A 21,298-nucleotide genomic window follows, 5' to 3' on the forward strand; every position below is an offset into this window, starting at 1 on the left:
ATCTGGGAACTAAATGGGATAACGTATGTAAAGCACTTGATACAACGGCTGGTACTTATTACACACTCTATGAATGTTATTACCACTACTTGAATAGATGCCTCATTAAAGAATGTAGTTGCCAAATACCATCCACATTTTATAAATTCTATTATAGTATGTAGATCATAAAGATTCTTCTAAAGGTTTTTTTATCACAAAGTTGTAGGGTTGCAACCATGTAACAAACTAGTGAGAAATGAACAAAAATAAAATGGTATTGACTTATGATAGTGGATAAATTCTTTTTACTTTCCAAAGTTTATTTAATTTTATTACATTATAAAATAGTTATTCTTTCACAAATTAATTTATCTTCATATATCTGGTAGTAATCTTTAGATTAATAATTGCTTTCTAATAGTAAATAGAATTTGGTTCAAAAATATTTTTAGATACTACCTAGTATTGCTGTACAGATTTGTATACAAAAGTAAAATTCAAACAGAAGTGGTCTCTAAGGATAAATTGACATAATAATTATATTCCAAAGACTTTTACCCACACCAATACCTTTATAGTAATACTCTGTTGGTTAATATTGAACATTTGCCTTCAAAATATATCAATTATCTCTTACCCAAGACACATATCTACGCACAAAGCCCAGTTGTTTACTTGTCTATGATCTAGCCTACTGGTTATCAAAGTATGGCACCTGGACCAGCAGCATAAGCATCACCTGGGAGCTTGTTAGATATGCAAATGTAGAGGCCCACCCCAGACCTACTGAATCTGAAACCCTGGAGATAAAGCCCAGTATCTGTGTTTTCACAATTCCTCCAGGTGATTTTAATGCACACCCAAGTTTGAGAACCACGGATGTATTTCAATTTCTTTTTACTTTTTCCTTTTATTTCCAGACTCATTTTTTTTTTTCTTCTCGCTTTCTCCTGGATTTGCCATCCTTATGACAGGCTTACCAACCTTCAGGGAGAAGATGAATTTTGGACCAATATCTTCAAAACTGTGCACGATTGAAGGAACATTCCCATCCGAAGAGATTTCATAAAAATTTATGTTGGTAGATCTGTTGGATGATGTTTGTAAAGCCAAATATTTTAGTTTGCTTTTGTTCTTGAACGTTAATATTTATTTTATTTAAGTATCTTATAGCTTAGGTTAAAATAAATTTTACTTTTAGTTACAAAGGCACCATATCAAAAGAAATGCTTGTTATGGGCTTATGGTCCAATGTATGTTTCTAAGACTAACATAAATTCCTTTCAAAACATATTTCTTTGTGGACTTTCTGCTAAGAGTTTGTGCATTATATGTCTACCAGTTGTCAAGTTTCTAAATAAGTACAAAAGTATTACTTTAGAATTAACAGTAGAACTCTTCCCAAGATTACGATTACATTGACTAGCATGTTAACATAGTAGACAGTCAGTACTTGTTGGTTGAATAAATGGATTTATAAGCCAAGGGTTTTCACCTTGCTGTAGGCTCAAATGTAATAACAGGGTATTGAGCACCTTCAGTGTTCATTACTGGATGCCTGTATTATTCATTCTTCCTATCCTTCTTTAGCTGCAAACCAATTCAAATGGTTTAGTCTGAATGGGGTTGGTCAAATCTATTTCCGCCATTAGTGTAGAGACCACCTTTAAGATGGCTGATCCAGAGGTTTTAGTATTCTGGAACTAAACACACTGGATTGATCTTAACTTCTTTGCTTAAGATTACCAACGAAGTTCTGCAAGCAAAGTGATGATGAGATCAGAGAAACCTTCATAGGACCACTCAGACTAGAAAGAAACTGGGGACCTCCCCTCTCCTCACTCATTTCTGGGGCTCTGAGGTGGGATTCCAACCAGGGTAGCTTCTTTGGGTTGGGGATTAAGGTATGAGTGGTGAGGGTAGGGGTCTGAGAACACTGTGCATATCCTTTCCATTTATTCCCACTGGACAATTTATGTTAATTATAGAATGTTAATTCTATTTCTTAAAAACTTGGGGTGGGCATTTTCTGAAGTAGAATTTTTTGGGTTTCTGTACTAAAACCTTGTCTTTCCCTCTTTTATGCCTTAATGAATTTCTTCCAAATCCATAAAAGGAAAATATGTCATAGGGAGACTTGAGTGGATGTATTTGTCAAGGTTATATATGAGAGGAAACAATGATTTGTCAGCCTGACATGGAAAATGGGAAAACTGACTAGGATTTGAAACAGAAAGCTTAGATGTGTGTGCATGAATTATTTCCTATGCCTTCCAGAAGATCTTTGTGTGAGATCCTAAATGGGGCCAATTTCTAAATTAATATGGTCTCTCTTTGCATTTTAAAGAGATCTGACACTTTTCCATTTGTTACTTAAGTGTTCCTTAGGCTACTTAAGTGTTGATCAATATATTTATAATAGTAGTTATCTATACTCAGGGGGATCCTGCTTCAGAAATAATACTATTATCGCTATTTCCACCCATCTTTTTTTTACAGTATAATTGTACAGTTATACAGTATCAAAGTTGTTGCTAAGAAATACACTAAGTTATTGGGTAGGATTTTTTTCAAAAGTTTGTAAAGATGTTTGTTAAATTTTCTTGCAGCATTGCTTGTGATGGTTAAACCAAACAAAATAAAAATGCAAAACAACCAAATATCTTGTTAATATTGAATTAGTTATATAAATTATGATCCAGTCAGAACTGGAATAAGTTGGATCTGTATGTCCTCATATGAAAACTTTTCTAAGATTATGTAAAATGCAAGGTACAGAAGAGCGTTTTAGCATTCCTTTTGGGTAATAAAATGTGCGTGTGTGTATATATGTGTATGTGTGTTATATGCATATATCCTGGTAGATAAGCAACCCTGTATCTGGAAGATATTCGGAAAAGTCTTGTTAGTCCCCTAGGGGGAGTGGCACTAGGGAAGGTGGGGAGGGATGATCTCTCGCTGTGTATCTTTCTCTAATGTTTGGGTTTTCTCGGTAGTAGGACTAGGAGCCATTTTAGCTTTTGTCCTTTATAATTCTCTACGTTAATGTTTTTGAGGATATATTTTAAAGAACATTAGAATACATTTGAATTCAAGTTGCCATTACAAAAATACATGCCAAATATGATAATTAGTAAAAGTAAAGTCTCATTTCAATCTTATATTTATTTCATTCTTAAATATCTGGGAAAATATTGGCCATTGTAGGACAGTAGAATAATAAAAAGACTGTATTGACAAAAAATATTTAGAAGAAAGGATCAATATAAGAAGGAAAAAATTCAGGTAATGTGGTAACATCAATTTGAGTTGGTTGCATTTGTTTCCAATGTCTTATTTTAGCAAGTGGGGATCCTTTGAAGTCTGCAGTTACTGATGACATTTTCAGAGATGTATTATTTGGACTGTATTTTGCTTCTGCTTGTGCTGTTTGCAACTCACTTGATACAGAAGCATTCTTTTCATCTTTGCTCTTTGGCTCAAGCTCTAGACATGATGACATATTTTCCTTTTTGTTTTTGCTCAGAGAGCTATTGAATGATCTACAGATTCCATGCTCTTAGGGGCTGGGGTGATTGTGGTAGAAATTAGACAAACCTGGTGTCACTGGATTTCTTGGGAAAGTGCTGCAGTGTGCTATTCAGGGGTCATTGATCTGTGCTGGGAAGCTGTCCTAGTGCTTCACCAGGTAGAGAACTCTGGCTCCCAGGCCTGTAGGAGAGCATCACCTGGGCCCATTGCACCTGCACAACTGTGCCCCAGTTTGTCTGCCATGAACTCACCTTATTTCTATGTATGAGTTAAAGTGATATCAATCTATTAGAACCTGTGAAATGTGGATGTTACCCACTTCCCAAGACACCTGTCCCCCTGAACAATTAAAGACAGCTGGTATCAACCAGTAACATTTACACCACTGCTCTCAGGTTTGCTTGCTTTGGGCAGGTAAAAACAGGGAACAAAGCATTTCTTTATGGATGACCTCCTTTGGAAAAAACCTCATTTCCTCCTGGCTGGAAGAAAACCTTAATCTGATATGTTAGGAATTTTTCACTCAGAAACTAGACTTGATCTAGTTTCAATATTTGAATATTCAAACCGTGACTAGATTCAATATTTATTGTGGAACTACTGTGTGTAAAACATTGTGCTTGGGGCCTCAATGTCCAGGAATGGGGATACCGCTTGAGATCTCATATACAACGGGAAGCAGGCAGTGAGAAGAAAGTGCAGACAATTCTCAGGACCTTTGAGAGTTCTGTTTCAACATTTTGAGAATGTTTGCAGCTACTCAGAGGGCCTGCAATGTGAAGTGTGCCTGTGATGTGTGGCTACAGGGATTTTTCTCTGCCTTTCTGGGCTGTTCTCGTTAGTTTAATAAACCTAATGAGTCCCTCAAGGTTTTCCTAGGGACCGATATGTCTGTGGACTTCTGTTTTAGTTGACAAGAATTGTAATACAAATTCTTCAGTTAAGAATGAGCATACAGAGGACTTCTTTAGCCATGAGCCAAAAATCTTCTGATCTAGAGTTGGTGTTAGTGATAACAGGTTACCCACTGCTTCACCTACCTTGTTAAGTGAATTTCAGCATCATACAGGAGAGGAATTTTGAGGTTGACCAAATTATCAGCCTCGTTTTCTTCTTGGCTTTCACTATAGAAAGAAACATTATGAAATTACTTAAAGAGAAATATAAAGCTATCCATCATTCCATTGATGACTTCATTATGTTTTACCTTAAGGCTTGGAAACTGAGAGATGCCTGATTCTGAAGGTTTTGAAGATTGAAGTCAAAGTTAATAGTAAAGGTCACCTAAAGACAAAATTAAAATTTCTCAGTCTATGGTGCTTCATACTCAGGGGTCAATGTGAAAAAAAAAAATGCTTCCCATAAAAGTAAACTCACTCAAATTTGATTCTGAATTTTATATACCTTAAGTTTTCCAATTTGTAGAATATCTTTATTTGTCCACCTTGTTTCACTATGCTTCACATTAGAATTAGAGAAGCTTGACTTCCAAGTGACACGTGTAAGTTATCCAGGTGCATATACCTGTCTGAATTTAGAAGCTATGAGCTGATGTGAAACTTGTTAACAGGGGTTAATAAATGATCGCCATGACTCTGTGTATAGTGCTTTGACCAATGTTGCTCGACATATTTAGACAAAAAGAACCTTCCATATTGTGTGTACATTTTGGAATGAATTGCATGGAGAAGATCCCATTTTTATTAATAATTTAAAGAAAACATTCAGATATTGAAAACTTCCCCTAAGTATGCAGCCTGTTATTTTGTGTTGCCTATCAAATTATGATAGCAGGATGTTATGTTGGTAAATCAGCGTATGTGCTGAGGAGGGCTTGTATGGACTGGAGGATGAAATGCAGGTTGTACCTGTTGTTCTCTCTTTAAAGCAGGGTAGCCTACATCACAGGCAACAGACTTCTGAGATGCAGCCACCTGGCATGTTACTTCTGTCCCATCAACCTGAACAAGACCAAGGAAACAACAATGATCAATTGGCATATAATATTTGGCTGTGTATGCACACACCTGGTGAAAGAGGTACAGTGACATTTTAGCAGTAAGGTTGGTTCATACTGAAATAATTTACTATCCCTCAAGACTTGAAATTTTATACTGCCCAGGTGGCTAATATACTATTTTTACTGCTAGCCCTAAAGATACCTAGGACATCCAACAAACCAAAGAAAAGATTAAATACTGTATTTTTTTCCTCAGAAAAAGATAGTTTTTAGATTTCAGATGCACAAATAGCTTTAATTCAGTATTTTAAAATGCTGGCTTTAGGAATATGTTTTTCTCAATTTATTTGAAGCATTTTCAAGAGAAGAAAATAAAATCATATATTGGTGTTTGTATTTTAAATAATTTGAAGGGTTTTGTTTTGGTTTGTTTTGTTTTGTTTTTATTTTTGTTGTTTTGTTTTCTTCAGGTTTTTTTCCCCCCCTTTAAAAGAAGTAGTTGCCACTTGGCACAGGATGTTTAAACAGCAAGGTCAGATTAGGTTTAGAACTCTAAGCCTATTAAGATCACATTGACTTTAAATTAAATGAAATCACTATTTAATCCTTTAATCAAATAGTTCATTTGGAAAATCTCAGCTTTTCCTTCTCTCCCTTTTCTCTTCATCATTTGGTGGTAGGGGAGGGACCAGGGAGCACTCACGGTCAAGTGTGTTCCTGGTATAACGATCAAGTCAATGTGATTAGCTGGCTTTGCTGATGTGCATCATCTTGGCAGCAGCAACAACCGTAGTTGCAAAGTTCAGGCTGAGCTTTGGGACTCAAATGTCTCAGAGCAAGTGCACCGCATCTGTGCAGAATGCAGCAGCCTCATCACACTGATGGCTCAAGAAGAGTTATGGGAGTGTCTGGCTACTGCTGCCAAGTCTCAGGATAAGGGAAAAACTGACCCGAGTTGTCAAGCAGAATCTAGATATAGAGCCAGACTATGTTCTCATGCGATTTAACTAGTCGGAAGCCACAAAGTTCAGACTGATCATGCTGAGGGTTAAGGTGCTTCTTTAAACAACTCAGAGGACATAGAGTGATCGATAAGTAGGAAGCATGGTGGAAGTAAGCGCAGGGTCTCATCACATACCGGCAGGGAGAATGATGCAAAAAACAAGTTTTCTGAAAAATCAACAACAATTCCAGTGTTGTATGCACTTTCCCTTTTGTTTTTCAGTGTTACTGAAAATGTTAACCTTTTGTTTTGGTTGCTGACAGTAAAGGGTTGTTCTCTGTTAAAAGCAAAAAGGAGGGAGGAAGCCATTACTGTTAAATAAAAAGACCAGTATTTTAAAATTTCACTCATTAAAAAACTAAACTCTTTAGACTTACCTAGAATACTGAGAAAATTACTTTGTAATAAACTATCTTTGCATTAAAATGATACTGACAACAAATAAGTGCATTTGGATTTTGTTCTTTGTTGCTATTATATTAGAGGGAATAGAACCATTTAAATACAGATAATTTTATATTTCTTATTAATTTACTCTTATGTGGATAGTAGACATTGAAATTTAGTTTTTAAAAGTCTTGTTAGTTATGAATGTTTCTTTTGTAGAAAAACTCTATAAACAAAGTAATCTAGTGTGTCTTTTATTTCTACATTTTACAATGAGCTTTAAAGTAAAACTTACTGAGCAGCTGGTATTTGTCGGACATCTAGAACTAGATCAGCAATGCAGAGTCCATCCTCACCACAGTCTTTGTGGAAAGGAATCTACAAAAAAGGAAAAAAAGATCCATACATTTGCTCTTGGGTTGAAAAAGCAAATTACAGAAGAATACATACAGTATTATTCTAGTTACATAAAGTATAAAACCAAACAATGTTCTAGGAATATATAAATGTTTAACAAAATAATAAAGAAAAGCATTAATAAACACAAAATTCAAGATAATCATTTGCACGGGGGAGCTAGATGAAAGTGTCTATGGCGGGAACAGCTATACACAGAGCCTCATATGTATTGGTAATATTTTTTGAGTGGAGAGCACAAGGCATTTACTTTATTTTTATTTATTTCTTCAACAAATATGTGTTGAACACATACAATGGGCCAGGCCCAGGTCTAGGGACTGGAAATACAGCGGTGAACAAGAAAAACAAAAATCCTTACTGTCATGGAACTTAAGTGTTAGTGAACTTTATGCAAATGTAATTGTATTTCATTTAGAAAATTAAGAATTTACAGGCTGCATCCTAAGTATCCTTCAGACACTATTGTAGTGACTGTGAAACTTTGTTTGCCCGTCTAAATCCAGGAAGTGTAAACTGCACTTACACTGAAGACCTTGGTAGTCTCAGAATAGGCTTCAAGGGCAGGGCTAGTGCCAGGGTTTTCCAGACTGATGTCCACACGCAAATCCAAAGAGTTGACAACATCAGAGGGCTCCTAAACATACACACACACAAACATACAGGGAGAGACAGAGTCAGTTTATTAGGGCACAGCAGCATTAAAACAAGAAAACGATTACAGATGCGTTTACAATTAAGAGCACAGTCAGCTCTCAATTATGTAGAATATCTTTGTTTTGAATAATCAAGACTCTCACTTCTTTTCTTCCAGTCTAATTCTGCTTTTAGCCTCTCTTCTACTAAGAAACCAAAGGAGACTTGGGTCTAGTAAGAATTTGAAGCAGGGATTCTTAGTTAATGAAGCTCATCAGTTCTTGTCAAGAAAGCACTATGTCTATACAAGTGAAACTCTAACATTTGAATTTGCCTTTTACTCAGAAGCAGTATCTTGGTATTCTTTAGTCCATTCACAGGCAGGACTTACTCTTAACTCTTCGGGGCCACCCAGAAGTCCTCCCAGAAGGACTTACTCCTTCTGGGGGCCTGTCTACCATGCCAGCTCTGGGCTATGAGGAGATGTTTCCTTGGCTGGCTGTGGGCTTAGCAAGTAGGATGTACTTTAACTGGCATTGATATCAAATAGAGAAAGAGGATTTTTTTTTTTTTTTTTTTTTTTTTTACTTTAAAGAAAAACAGCTTGGCTGTCTCCATTTCCTCACTAGGGATTACGAGTATAATCTGATCCACCACTTAGCACAGGATGGGAGAGAAGGGAAAAAAGATTTTTTCCTTTAAAGAATCTATAAAATTGTCACCTTAACAAAGAAGTCCATGTCTTCACAAACAAGAAACCTTCAAACTGAAAAATTAACTAAACAACTCAACTGATTTTAATTCATTTAACCGTCAACTTTATGTTTTTCTAGTGTTTACACTTAGCATTTCTTGAAGTAAGATCTCTCTGTACCATCCATTTACATGAGAAATAATTGTGGTGCTCCTTAGACCTGCATATTCCTTGGGCCTTCAAACCTAGATTTCTGATGGTAAGAACCCAGAATATACATTTCCCAAAAGTTTCCCTGGCAGTTCCTTTGCTCCTTAAATTCTGAGAACCATATTCTAAGAAAGTACTTAAATATCCTTTTTAAAAAAGTAGTTTCCTGAGTAAATTATCCTTTCAAATGCCATTATGTGGTTTCCAAGGTGGAAATATTCACATCATTTATAAAATAAATTTCTGGTTGGAAGTTTTCTCCTGAAAAGCATTTTTCTTACTTGGGAAATTTTCAAAATCCATGTTAAATACAGTAATTATAGCATACAATTAGAACAAATAATTGTTATCTCATAATCTACTATACTGGATCTATGTTAACTGAAATCTAATAGTAGAAACCACAATTGGACTTATTTTTCAGTAGCTGAACAATAAATAAAATTTTTCCCTGATAGGAAACTATCAAAATAAAATTTATTGCCAATGGAAAGTTCTCTCTGTTAAACATTTAAGAAAACACTGTATCTATGATTTCTTTAAGAATTGTATTTTTAGCCCTTTCATTGCAATTCCGAATGAAATCTGATGCTGCTGACTTATATAATAATAGATTGTGACCATAAGTATTAGCATAAAGTAAATATGCTTCTTATTTATGGAATTACATAAGAAAGGCATTCATTAGAAGGGCAAACATGTTCTAACTCATAAGCTTCTATTTTAGACTTTTACCACTCATTTGTCTTTAAGAAGAAATAAAATGAAAAGGGTTGGTCCTGAGGCCTCACCTGTATATAAATGATGTGCTCGGGGCAACTCTGTGCTTGATTTACTACCATATTCTTCTGCAGGCACCTTTCATTGTTTTCTTTAAATAACCCCCTGGAGGTTACTCTGGATGAAAATCCATCTGCATCAAGTGTGATGTTATATACAATGGCTATGATAAAAAATCATAAAGAAATGTTATTTCAAATCAACTTATAGGAAAAAGCATCTCTGCTTTATTGTGTCTTCTTGGACAAAGTATCTTACATCAAGAAAATATGGAAATAGTCTTCGTATTGGTGGCTTGTGAACCATAGCTAGCACCACATACCATTTGTCATTCTAGCTCTGATGTGACGTAGGTCACTGTGCATACAAAGAAATGTGATTCAGAGAAATGTGGCTGGGAGCAGTGGAAAGAAAACTAGACTTGCCGCCAGGAAACCTACTGTGATGAACCTGGGCAAATTGCTCACTCCCACAAGCACGGCCTTCATTACTCATAACGCGGAGACACAGAATGGAAAGGAACAGTTGCTGAGCACCAGTGATCGGACACATTCTCATATATGCCATACAAGTTTTACAATGAATCTGGAAAGTGAATTTATTATCTTATTTTTCAAATAATGAACTAGAATAAGTGATGTAAAATAATTCACCTAAGTTCACGCAGCTAGTCAGAAGTAAAAGTTGGGTATTTTTGAAATAAGAGCTCACGGTCTTTCTGCTTCTATCCAGTTGTAAGAATTAATTGTTATTGTGAAGATTAACAGAGATACTCTAACGGAACATGGACAGTGCCTGGCCTATTCTAGATGCTCACATAGGGAAATGCATGCAACACTGCAGCAATAAAGTCTCAATCAGGCAGACTTGGTTTGAATCCTAATTCTGCTGTTTATGAGCTCTGTGACTTGGGGCAATTTACTTACCCTCTTTGAATCTCTGTTTCCTAATACCAATCCATGAAAAAAAATTATGTGATAATAACTGATGTCAGTAGCCAGTGTCTAAACTATCAGAATTATTACCTTCAACTAAAGTCCATTGGCCATATGTCCAAAACTGAGAGAGAACATCTGGTGCCATTCACAGCATCAGCTGCCTTACTGCCTTATTTGGGGTTATTCTATCTTACTTTATTATTTTCAATATTTTAAAGGTTGTATATACTTCCCAAAATATGCATTCAACATGTTACCTTGAAAAAAATCTATCATATATGTTGTACAATTTTTCTTGCTCCAATGACTTAACAATGCCAACAAAGATAGATAAAATATTAAACAATTAAATAAACTAAAAATAAGTTGTGAAGATGATGTAAAGGAAAAACAATGGCAGGGAGGTGAGTGCAGTTAGGACAAAGTTAGTCCACGTTACAATGCTTTTCCTTTTCTTTTTTCAAGCAGCTTTGAAAAAATGATACATAGCTTCGTAGGCTATGTTATTAATCTTAAACTGGAGTGTGCACCTGATGCAATAAATGATAGAAACCATATGCTTTATAAATTCACTTTCCACAGTTGTGAAGATGGGATTGATGTCTTACATACTATTATTGCCAAGCAATGAAGTGACAAATGAGCTCACAATCATTTCACTTGGCTTGTCAGTGTGGACCTGAAAGCATCAGGAAAAAAGATTTACAGTGAAAGATGCCCAATAGTAAGAAAGGCCAGAAACCCTCGGTAGGCTGTGGATGGGAAGGAAATTCTCTGAAAGTAGAATTTTTGAGTGTGCATCACCATAAGGGTTGAAGTATAGTCAAAAAGGGAAGATAACGTGAGACACATCTTTGCTTCAGGGCCAGAAGAGCTGACCAGCCCGCTGTTTCTGCCAACTAATATATTTCCCAAGTTAATCTATTAGGCAGACTAGCCACAATGTTTATACAGCAACGGTTTTTGACTTAACTATCATGTGTGCTCAGTTAGATGTGCTACAAGGCAGGTCAAGTGAGATATGCTACTCAAAATTAGGTCAATCTTTGAGCACCTGCAGGGAAAACTTCCAAATGGATATGAAAAGTAGGAAAATATGGAAAGCACGTTGAGATTTGAATCTAATTTTGTTTGTGTTCTCACCTTATTTGTATCTTGGTATGAATAATGGCAAATAAACTGTTTCTGTATTTTCAGTTTTAAGGTAATGTATTTGTCACTTAACTGAATTCCTATAGGAGCTACAGGTTCTGAAGTTTAAAGCCAAATTCTGATGGAAGGGGAATGGGGACCCATGAAGCAGTGGTTCATGAAAGAAGGTAGTTTTGAATCAAGTGTTAAATTGCAAGTTATGTATTGAGCATGGTGAGATAACTGGGGCAGGAGAGATGAAGGTGAGATAATGTGCTTAGAAAAAGCTTCGAAGAGGAGGCAGGACCTTTGCCAGGCCTTGAAAGACAACTTGGCCAGCCCAAGAGAAAAGACAATAATTCCTGCTGACACTTGCCCACAATGATTTCCTCACCCTTCCCCATCTGATGAGACATAATTCAGACTTTTATTCATTTCTCTGTATTATTTAGAACATTTAAAACACTGAGAAAAGTTATATATTGCTTTTCATGTTTTCTTTCATTATTTCATTTTTATTAATTGCTCAAGAACAGGAAAAATACTTGATACTTTTACTGAACCTGTCCTATATAGATCATGGCATAACCAACATGATATAGTCATCTGAGTGACAGTTCAGCATAATCTGTGTATGCTCAAGGTTTTAAGTAAGGGAAGTGGAGGTAAGAGAAACTCAAAGGATGGAAACAGGAGGGCCCTTGGTTATGTCATAGAGATTACAACTTTCTGCAGCAGAACCTTCTAGAGATGTGGAAGGAAGATCTAAACTAACTTTCCATGACTAATGAACCATTCTCAGGCATCTCCAGTGTATGGAAACTTAAGTGTCTGTAACCAAAGACCCTTATTTCTCTTGGCCTACAAACCAAAATATGTTATATTCAGGACTAAAACTCCGTAAGCCAACCAATTTCTATATAGATTATTTCAGATCTACGCACCCACTTGATTATTTTGCTTAGTAGGTCTGAACTTTGCACTGAAGCAGAGTTTGAGAATTATCTGAGCATTCTTATTGACCAAAGTGATTTTTTCTGGTGTGAATGAAGCTTCTATAGCTATATCAGCAATACTTTGTGACCTAAAAGACATAAAGAGGAACAGATGGATGGATGTTATTACTGAGCACACGTATTACATCCTTTATCAAAGAGGACCCAGTACCAGCATTACTGAATTTTTCTCTCTAAAGCACGTTAGCAGTAGTTTATATTTGAAGGCTCTAAGATGGCAGACAGACATATTTTTTTTTTTTTTAATTTGTGACTGCATCACTGACATAATCCACATTTAACATATTATTTATTTATTTATTTATTTATTTATTTATTTATTTATCTATTATACTTTAAGTTCTGGGATACATGTAGGTACTCTTGATAACGCTACTCTGAAATGATTTTAACTGATTTGTTCAGTAAATATATTTTGTTGTTTTTTAATGTCTTAAATATTATTCTTGAGTTTTATTTTTTCCACATAAAAGCTTCATTCTTCAATAAAAATAATGCACTTCATTCTTTAAAAGCACAAGTGAGATTTGTAAATAGTATCATTAAACTCAGAAATAAAAAACAATCAATGAATATTATTCTATTGTTCAAATATTTGGACTTTAAAGCACATTTTTTTTGACAGAGACAAATGAATGGAGATTCTTGATTGAATAATCAACTTCTTTCTGATTCTATTCCCTTGCCAGTCCAATATATTTATTTTTGACCTTGAATCACATGACCTTCATATTGTTCCACCTGAATCTTCAATTCCTATGGAAGTCAATGAGAGGTCAGCTAAACCTAAATAATGGCTTATTGTTTATGACTAATAATTTTAAAATATACCTTTTAGTCACACAGAAGTTACACTTTACTTGTGCTGTCTGAATTTTCAGTATTCTAAATGCACTCTCATGAGGCTTCCCTTCTGTATGCTGAGATAAGGCTATTTATTGGAAGATAACATTCAGAAATAGCCTGGATACCATTTCCAGAAATTTATGTTTTCTATGCACTGTTTTTACTCACCATATGAGGAGAGAAATGTATTTCTAATGGCGAGCAAATATATCTATTTTTCTCACTTGGAAAAACACATTTATTCCTTTGTGCAAACATCAATTTCCTATAGTCTTATAGAATGTATATGGCATTTCTATAATATCAGTACAGACATGTTCTGCTTTCTTAGCAGGTAATTTGTAGTTTGTGTCTGGCTCTTCCTGACTCACCAGAGTTGAACCACTTGTCCAAAGGCACCAATGGACACATCAGTGATGGAATCCCCATTTAAATCTCCATAGCCATCCAAGGACCTCCCAAAGTACTGGAGATGGCTCCTAAAGGCTCCATCGGATCCCAAGATTTTCTAAAAGAGCAAGTTTGACACGAAATTATAGTACACAACAGCTGAACCAGAAAATGGCAGCCTCTGCATTTCATTATTATATTTCCTATGTAGTCATTTTCCAGATTGTAAACACAATCTGGAATAAACATTTGTTTATTTGAATAAACATTCTCTACAAATTCTAAAGATTAGTTTTTTAGTCACGTCTTATTATCTGATCTCTGTATCACTCTTACAGCCACATTTTCATCAAGGAGACAGCATACATCTTTAATAAAAATCATAAACCAGTGAAAAGATCAGTGGACTGGGAGCAAATTGAAGCAAGTTCAGGTACAGGGTTCTGTTCCTAGTTCTTTTCCCTCAGGTCTTACTTCAAAATTGACTGCTCAGTGAGGCCTCATTAGTCACCCCTTCAACCACCTCATACTCCTATTTCTGAAATTTTATTTCCTATTTTAATTTCATTTGCTTTTAAAAAATTTCCTTTATTACTGTCTGGAACGCTTGGTCTTATCTACTTTTTTTTTCATTTGTCTCCTCCAATGTAATATAAGGCACACAAAGATCAGAATTGTGTCTGTCCTGTTCTTATAGCATCCCCAGAGTCTAGAACAGTGCTTGGCACATAGTGGAGGCTCATTTAACATTTGTTGAGTGAAATAATGAAGTTAGAAAATAAGAGGGATGGATTGCATGGTTTACATGATGCTTTCTACGTCTAACATGGTAAGACCTACAAATACATACGTCTCGGCAGCTCCTGGATTACCTGGGAATACTTCGTGCGGACAGTGCCCTGATGACCATTATAAATGTATACAGCTCCAGAATTCTGATTTTCTAGTGGCGAACCAACAATCACATCGTTAAAGCCATCCATGTTGATGTCTGAAAGAGCTGCAATTGCTGAACCAAAGCGAGCATTTTCAATGCCCTCGGGGCCTTCAAGAAATTGGTGCTGACTCAAAATGCCCTTGCAAAGGGGGAACAAAAGGATGATTAAAGCAAACCTTACAACTTGTATAATTAAAATGCAGAGCAGCTGGGTGTGGTGACGCATGCCTGTAATCCCAAAGATTCCAGAGGCTGAGGCAGAAGGACTGCTTGAAGCCAGGTATTTGAGACCTGCTTAAGCAATAGTGAGACCTTGTCTCTACAAAATATTTTTGTAAAAAGTTAGCCAGGAGTGGTGGCACACACCTCTAGTCCTAGCTCTCAGGAGGCTGAAGTGGGAGGATTGGTTGAGCCCAGGAATTAGAGGCTGCAGTGAGCTATGATCATACCACTGCACTCCAGCCTGGGTGACAGAGCAAGACCCCATCCATTTTAAAAAGTGAAAAACATATGATAAAAATGAAAATAAATTTCAGAGCAATCAATGACCAAACTAATTTTTTAATGTTAAAAATGGATAGAATTTTAAACCTGAACTATTTATGATCAGAATTATAAATAAGAATTTCAGTAAGGTCATAAATATCTGCTCCTAAACCAAGGTGAAAGGAGACAATTCTCTTTCCTGTAGCTGAACAGCATCAATTTCTTGGTCTTATTTTCCTCTCAATAATTCTTTTGATTTAAAATTTTTCTGGTGAAAACTACTAATATCTTGAATGAAATTAAAGCAGACACAGAACAAAATAAAACACAATATCTTAATTTAGGCTTTCTGTAAAAATGACCAAATAGTGACATAATTATAATGGTACAGGAAGTAGAAAATGAGATTAATATCTCCATTATTAAAAACACTAAATAATTCTGTGTGAAGGAAAAGACATTTCCTTGTAAAACACAATTTTTTTTCTTAGATTTCATAATAAAGTATGGAAATATTTCATGACTTCACAAGAAAGCAATGTTTCTCAACCATGAAACTGGGTTAGTGTTGATTCTTTCTCCTCTATTATAATCTTACAAAAATTGTTACTGAGTTTGACACGGTATTAAAAGATCTTTTCATTTTCAACAATTAATGACAATTCAGTATATCTCACAAGTAAGAAATATTTAAAGAATGGGGGATTTGTCAGTTTTTCAAACAAGTAAATAGGTCCAGCCTTTGTGGATACTCAATTATACATTCTTTATATGTATAAATGCTTTAGAATTGTTTTAACTAATTACATCTGTTAAGAGGTTAATTTTTACATAAATATCAATACATCGGGTACGACAAAATATCACAATACTTAACCATAATATTTACTACTTTAACATCAGCTTCTCTTTTCCATCCTTTCCCTTCTGTTGTCATATAATTTTCTGTGTCAATCTGTGTCTTTAATTTGGTTTTCTTTTTTTATTTCAAGGAGTTAACTATATTTATATACATGGATTTAGAGAGTTCAGTCTAAAAATTGGAAATATTATGCTTTTCCATGATCATGTATGGTTTTTTTTTGTGGAAGGACTTGAAACTTCAAGAGTTGGACACATGCCTAAATGTTACACTAAGCAATGACACTTCCTGACAAACTAATGTAGAAAGCATCTGAGATCACATGGAATTTACAATGTGCCTGGTGCAACTTGTGTTTTTCACTGTCAACTGATAACAAGATAGCATTGCCATGTTATTTCTGTCTTTATAGAAAAAATTACATGTGATACTAGAGAAATACACAAATGTTTGTGTGTATGCATATTTCAATAAATAATGTACACCTAGAATGGCTTTGTTTGCATGAGACTATATATTCAAAGACCTCTCATGGAAAATGGCAGTACACTATACATTCAACTCTAGTTTTTCCCATTAATGTAATTTTTACAATCATAACTTAACGGGGACATCCTCAAAAATGATGAAATGTAAACCATACTATCTGTGCAAATTATCATGCAATAATAATAAATTTTTCTTTCCAAATGCAGGTTAAATTGTCAATACTAAAGCAAATTAAACTGTTAGTTTAATCTTTTTTTTTTTTTTTTTTTTTACCTTTTTGATAGTAAACAGGTAGACTCTTCCTTCCTCTTTCTTTAGGTCATTCATGTACATTGGTGCACCTACCAAGAGCACATCTGTAATAGTGTCTTTATCCACATCAACTGAACACAGCACACTACCAAAATAGGAGCCAATCTGGAGCAATAAAACATGTTAACCTTAGAATTCCTAGGATTCACATACTTCTAATATTACACTGAACATTCACTTGCTCATTCAATACACAAAAATTGAGTGTTTACTATTTGCAAAGTGCTAGGAATATGAAGACAGACAGCATAGTCCCTTCCCGCAGGTTCTAAAACCATCTAACACCTGGTTCTTAAATCTTAGTGTGCACAAGTATCTCCAAGAAAATGCCTTTGAAATACAGATCCATGAGACCCATTTCTAGAGATTCTGATGTAATGTCTAGGATATGATCCAGAACACAGCAATTTAAATTAGCATTCCAGGTGTTTCTGACACCAGGAGGTCAAAGGCATACTTATAAGGCAAACCTTTTATGTGAGGTCTGTCATAGTGAAAGGCAGGAGAGGTAGAGGCAGGGAGAATAAATAATTAAGCTTCTATGGTAAAATAAATTGTAATAGAGGAAAGTTCCAAATGCTGAGTGATCAGAGAGCAGGAGAGTCAGGAAGGCTTAGAAAGTTAAAATATCATTTGAATTGCAAAGTAAGAAGGACATGGAGTTTTCTAGGCGGAGGGAAGTGGTGAAGCACATATGATGATGTAAGTGTACAAGGCATGATATGAGACAGGTAAGCAGTTGCTGGATAGATTGGGACAGGAGGACTAGGTGGAGATAAATTAAAATAAGAAAAGCTGAGACTTTGAACATTCATCTCATTCAACAGCATTCAATGCATGCCTATGTGAACACTTTTTAAGGATTTAGAAATGACTAAGAAATGATTCCTTTCATAATACTATCACTGTTATTTTCTAAATTAAAAAGGAACTTCTTTAAAATATCAAAAGAGAGAGAAAAGTATGTGACCATAGCTAATTTATGGTCATGGAAGTCAAGAGCTCAGGTCTTCTTACTCCTAGAAAATCCATAGCAATAGCAGGATCACACTCAATCTAAGAGAAGAGAAATCTTTGTAAGTTTCTCCAGTTCAAAGAAGAAAACCACTTTTTGTTGGCTGTCAGGGATTAGTGATGCTCATTTTAAATGTGTGTCAAGTCCCTGGGTCAAAACTGTTTACTAAGGAAACAGGAAGCAATCAACTGACCTTTGCCCTAGCAACAGATCTTTGCTGTAGTGGGCCATAACTGGGATTCATCATAGGATCTGACTACCAAACTGTCACCCATCAGTTGAAAGTGGCAGAGAAGATAATTGTTTTACTTTTAGAATCTTCAAAACTAAAAGAACATTTTGACAGGTCCAGATGCAGAAGTTCAGTCTTTATAATGTTATTTTGCTCCCTTCTTCTGATTATTTCCTCTCCAAATCCTTGTTTCTGGCGTGTGCTTACCTACAAAGCAGGGTTAGGTGCCTGCCATCACAACTAAATAATGTCCATGCATTATTAATCCAGGGAGTCGAAAACATGAAGGGGATGTAATCAAACAGGACAACCTCTGAGTCCAGAAAGGACTGAGTTTTAATGACGGCTCAATCCATGGACACTGTGTGACCTTACAAAGCTAGCTAAATTCCCAGTCAGTTGTCAAAAGGGAGGGCTGTCTTCTTGGTATTGTTGTGAAGATTTAAGGAATACACTAATAAACTCAGATTACAGAGTAAGCACTCAGGTCATGTTGGTTTCCACTTCTGCTCACCCGACTCCCCACCTGCCCAGTTGCCCATAAAATTAATTTCCCCTGCTAAACAGTGAGATTTACCTGGTCACCTCGGTGAGCCTGAATAACTGTGACATTGCCATTCTCATTCACACTGTACAGCACTATCTGGCCAGTATAATTTGCCCGAGGAGCACCAGCAACAAAGTGGGTGCTTTCTCCAGTAGAAATTGCAGCCACAGAGTAACCTAAAAGGTAAGGAGCATCAGAGTGATTACCATTGAATATCTGAGCAAAACAAGGTTAGAATAAGTTAGTAAAGGTGACCAGAGATCCTTTTGTGTTAGATGTGATGCAAAGTTTCTAGTGTTCCTGACTACATCACTGAGGACATGTCTTCCTTTTTCTAAGATGAATTACTCCTGTCCTTTGACCCGAAGCACTTCCCTGTGTAGATGGGACTTCTACCTATAAAACTGCCTCTAGATTCCAGGTTGTCCTCATTGGCCACCTGTGAACGTGGCATTCAACAAATATTTCTGGAACGAATGAATAAATGTATTTAAAAGGTAGTGTTGCACAGTAGAAAGAACACAGGTCTTGGAAACAGTCCGAGGTTTGAATTCTGGATTTGCCACTTACTAGGTTGTTGAACTTTAGACAAGTTAATCTTGCTATCTCTCAAAGGCAAAACATCCCTGAAAGACTGGTTGGAAAGATTTAAATGTTTATGTAGACAGACTAGCCAGCTCAGGAACTGTCCCATAGTAAGTCTGCAAAATCAGTGGCTGCTTATTATAAGAACAAGAAGACTAAGAGCTCTAAAACAATATAAGACTATCATTTACTATATTTACTTTTGGGAACTATTTCCATTTTGGAGGAACACAATCATGTTCCAGAAATTACAACCACTTGACCAGTCAGAAGAAACTAGTGAGTATAATACAATACTCCAATAAGTAGTTATGCCTTTATGCCCAACTGGCAGAGACAACATATATATGTGTAATAAATATGACAATTAGATGATAGACAGTTCAAGGGTTTTGCTGAACTCACTCTGAGATTCAACAAAGAGCTGGTTTAAAGCAAGGGAACTTAAGTTTGCTGAGCCAATTATTACTGTGCCTTACCTAAATATGAACTGTGATTTCTGTCCTGCAGAATTTGGTCAAAGGCCTGTTTAGGAAAGATCAAATGGCCATGAGATGTCTTCTGGACAATGGTCCCACTCCAGCCAAAAGCTCCCACTGCACCCAGCATCAGATTATCCTAAAATAATTAAAAAATGAAGGTCATTAAAACAAACCACATTTAAAGCATAAGAATGCAGGGGAGGCAAAACATTGAAATAAATTGTTTAGATTTATTAAAAATGATGAAATATATATGAACATTTATTGATATATCTCTGAATTGTCTTAATATATTTGTGCTAGAGAACAAGCCTTCCCGTTGGCTGTGTTATTCTGAACTTTATTTAGTATGACATGTTATACAGACAAACCTTTGTAATAACCTATAGTATAGGACAGGTACATAGCCATCTTCAAATGTCCCATTCAAAGGCGTATAATTGCCAATGGTAAACCCTTATGCCCTTTAGAAAGGGGTCAGAAGTGGGCCTCTCACTCCACATATTTATAAGGAAAGCTCACAGCCAGATATGAGACATGCTTGAGAAACAGGAAGTACTGACACAGGAGAGACGGAGATGCTGCTGCTATCCCAGACACATCTTGGGAGGCCCTCTTCCGACTTGCTCTATTTTCATCTTTCTTCCTCTCTCTTCCTGACCCCTTCTCAAATGTCCCTGTATATTCACATATTCCATCTATTTGATAATATCACAGCTACAAGAGGCACCTATAGCTGTGATATTCAATCTATTGGAAGGAAAATAACAATTTGTCAGCCCTGTGGGGAGGGCAAAGGAGGAAGCCTACTCTGAATTGACTCGAAACCCAATCTAAACAGTCAAAGCTACAAATCATCACAGAAGGCAGATTTGGTGAGGATGAGATACACTATTTTTAATTTTTTATTCTTCTATCTTAGAACATACCAAAGATATGATGTTGGACTAAAAAATACAAGCCAGGAAAAATAGCAAGTAAGAAAAAGATGTGTTCCACTTTGAAGATAAGAGACCATGAAGTTATGTGAATGACTGTAGTATTGAGGGATTCTGGATTTGGGGTGCATGAAAGGATTTTAGGGTATGTACAAAAACCTCATGGGATTGTGTGCAAAATTCTCCGTGCACAGATTCATTTATATTTTTTTCTGAGGGAAAGATCCATAACTTCTATGAGTATATCTAAGGATTGATGATCGAGAAAAAGTCAGCTCCTTTGATTCTAGACAGAAAACAAGTTGTTCTTGGTCCTCTGACCTGCCGAACAAATCCTCTGACTTCCTATTGTCCCTTAAATATTTCCCAGGATCTCTTTCTCTTTTTCTTTTTTCCCTCCTTTCACTATCTCTCTCATCTCCTGACTCAAATTAGAATCAGGGGCCCAGGAGGTGGATGTTTGTGAGAGATAGAAATGAACTTCCCTGAGCT

At 35.8% G+C, this 21,298-nt stretch overlaps 1 protein-coding gene across 2 annotated transcripts in view; it reads right to left on the reverse strand.

The window, feature by feature from the left end:
- ITGA2 (integrin subunit alpha 2) overlaps window positions 1-21,298 on the reverse strand; it is a 105,753-nt gene that overhangs the window by 15,600 nt on the left and 68,855 nt on the right. For both annotated transcript variants that reach the window (XM_007972162.3, XM_037994654.2), the window contains 14 exons: window positions 19,866-20,004; window positions 18,832-18,977; window positions 16,969-17,112; window positions 14,794-14,997; window positions 13,903-14,039; window positions 12,614-12,753; window positions 9,612-9,763; window positions 7,807-7,917; window positions 7,159-7,241; window positions 6,612-6,753; window positions 5,382-5,474; window positions 4,721-4,797; window positions 4,554-4,637; window positions 967-1,069 (listed from right to left, as the gene is read on the reverse strand). In XM_007972162.3, coding sequence (XP_007970353.3) covers window positions 967-1,069; window positions 4,554-4,637; window positions 4,721-4,797; window positions 5,382-5,474; window positions 6,612-6,753; window positions 7,159-7,241; window positions 7,807-7,917; window positions 9,612-9,763; window positions 12,614-12,753; window positions 13,903-14,039; window positions 14,794-14,997; window positions 16,969-17,112; window positions 18,832-18,977; window positions 19,866-20,004 — 1,755 coding nt within the window. The remainder of the gene's footprint in view (window positions 1-966; window positions 1,070-4,553; window positions 4,638-4,720; window positions 4,798-5,381; window positions 5,475-6,611; window positions 6,754-7,158; window positions 7,242-7,806; window positions 7,918-9,611; window positions 9,764-12,613; window positions 12,754-13,902; window positions 14,040-14,793; window positions 14,998-16,968; window positions 17,113-18,831; window positions 18,978-19,865; window positions 20,005-21,298) is intronic.

The sequence above is a fragment of the Chlorocebus sabaeus genome, chromosome 4, assembly GCF_047675955.1.
Source record: "Chlorocebus sabaeus isolate Y175 chromosome 4, mChlSab1.0.hap1, whole genome shotgun sequence".
NCBI classification, from domain to species: domain Eukaryota; kingdom Metazoa; phylum Chordata; class Mammalia; order Primates; family Cercopithecidae; genus Chlorocebus; species Chlorocebus sabaeus.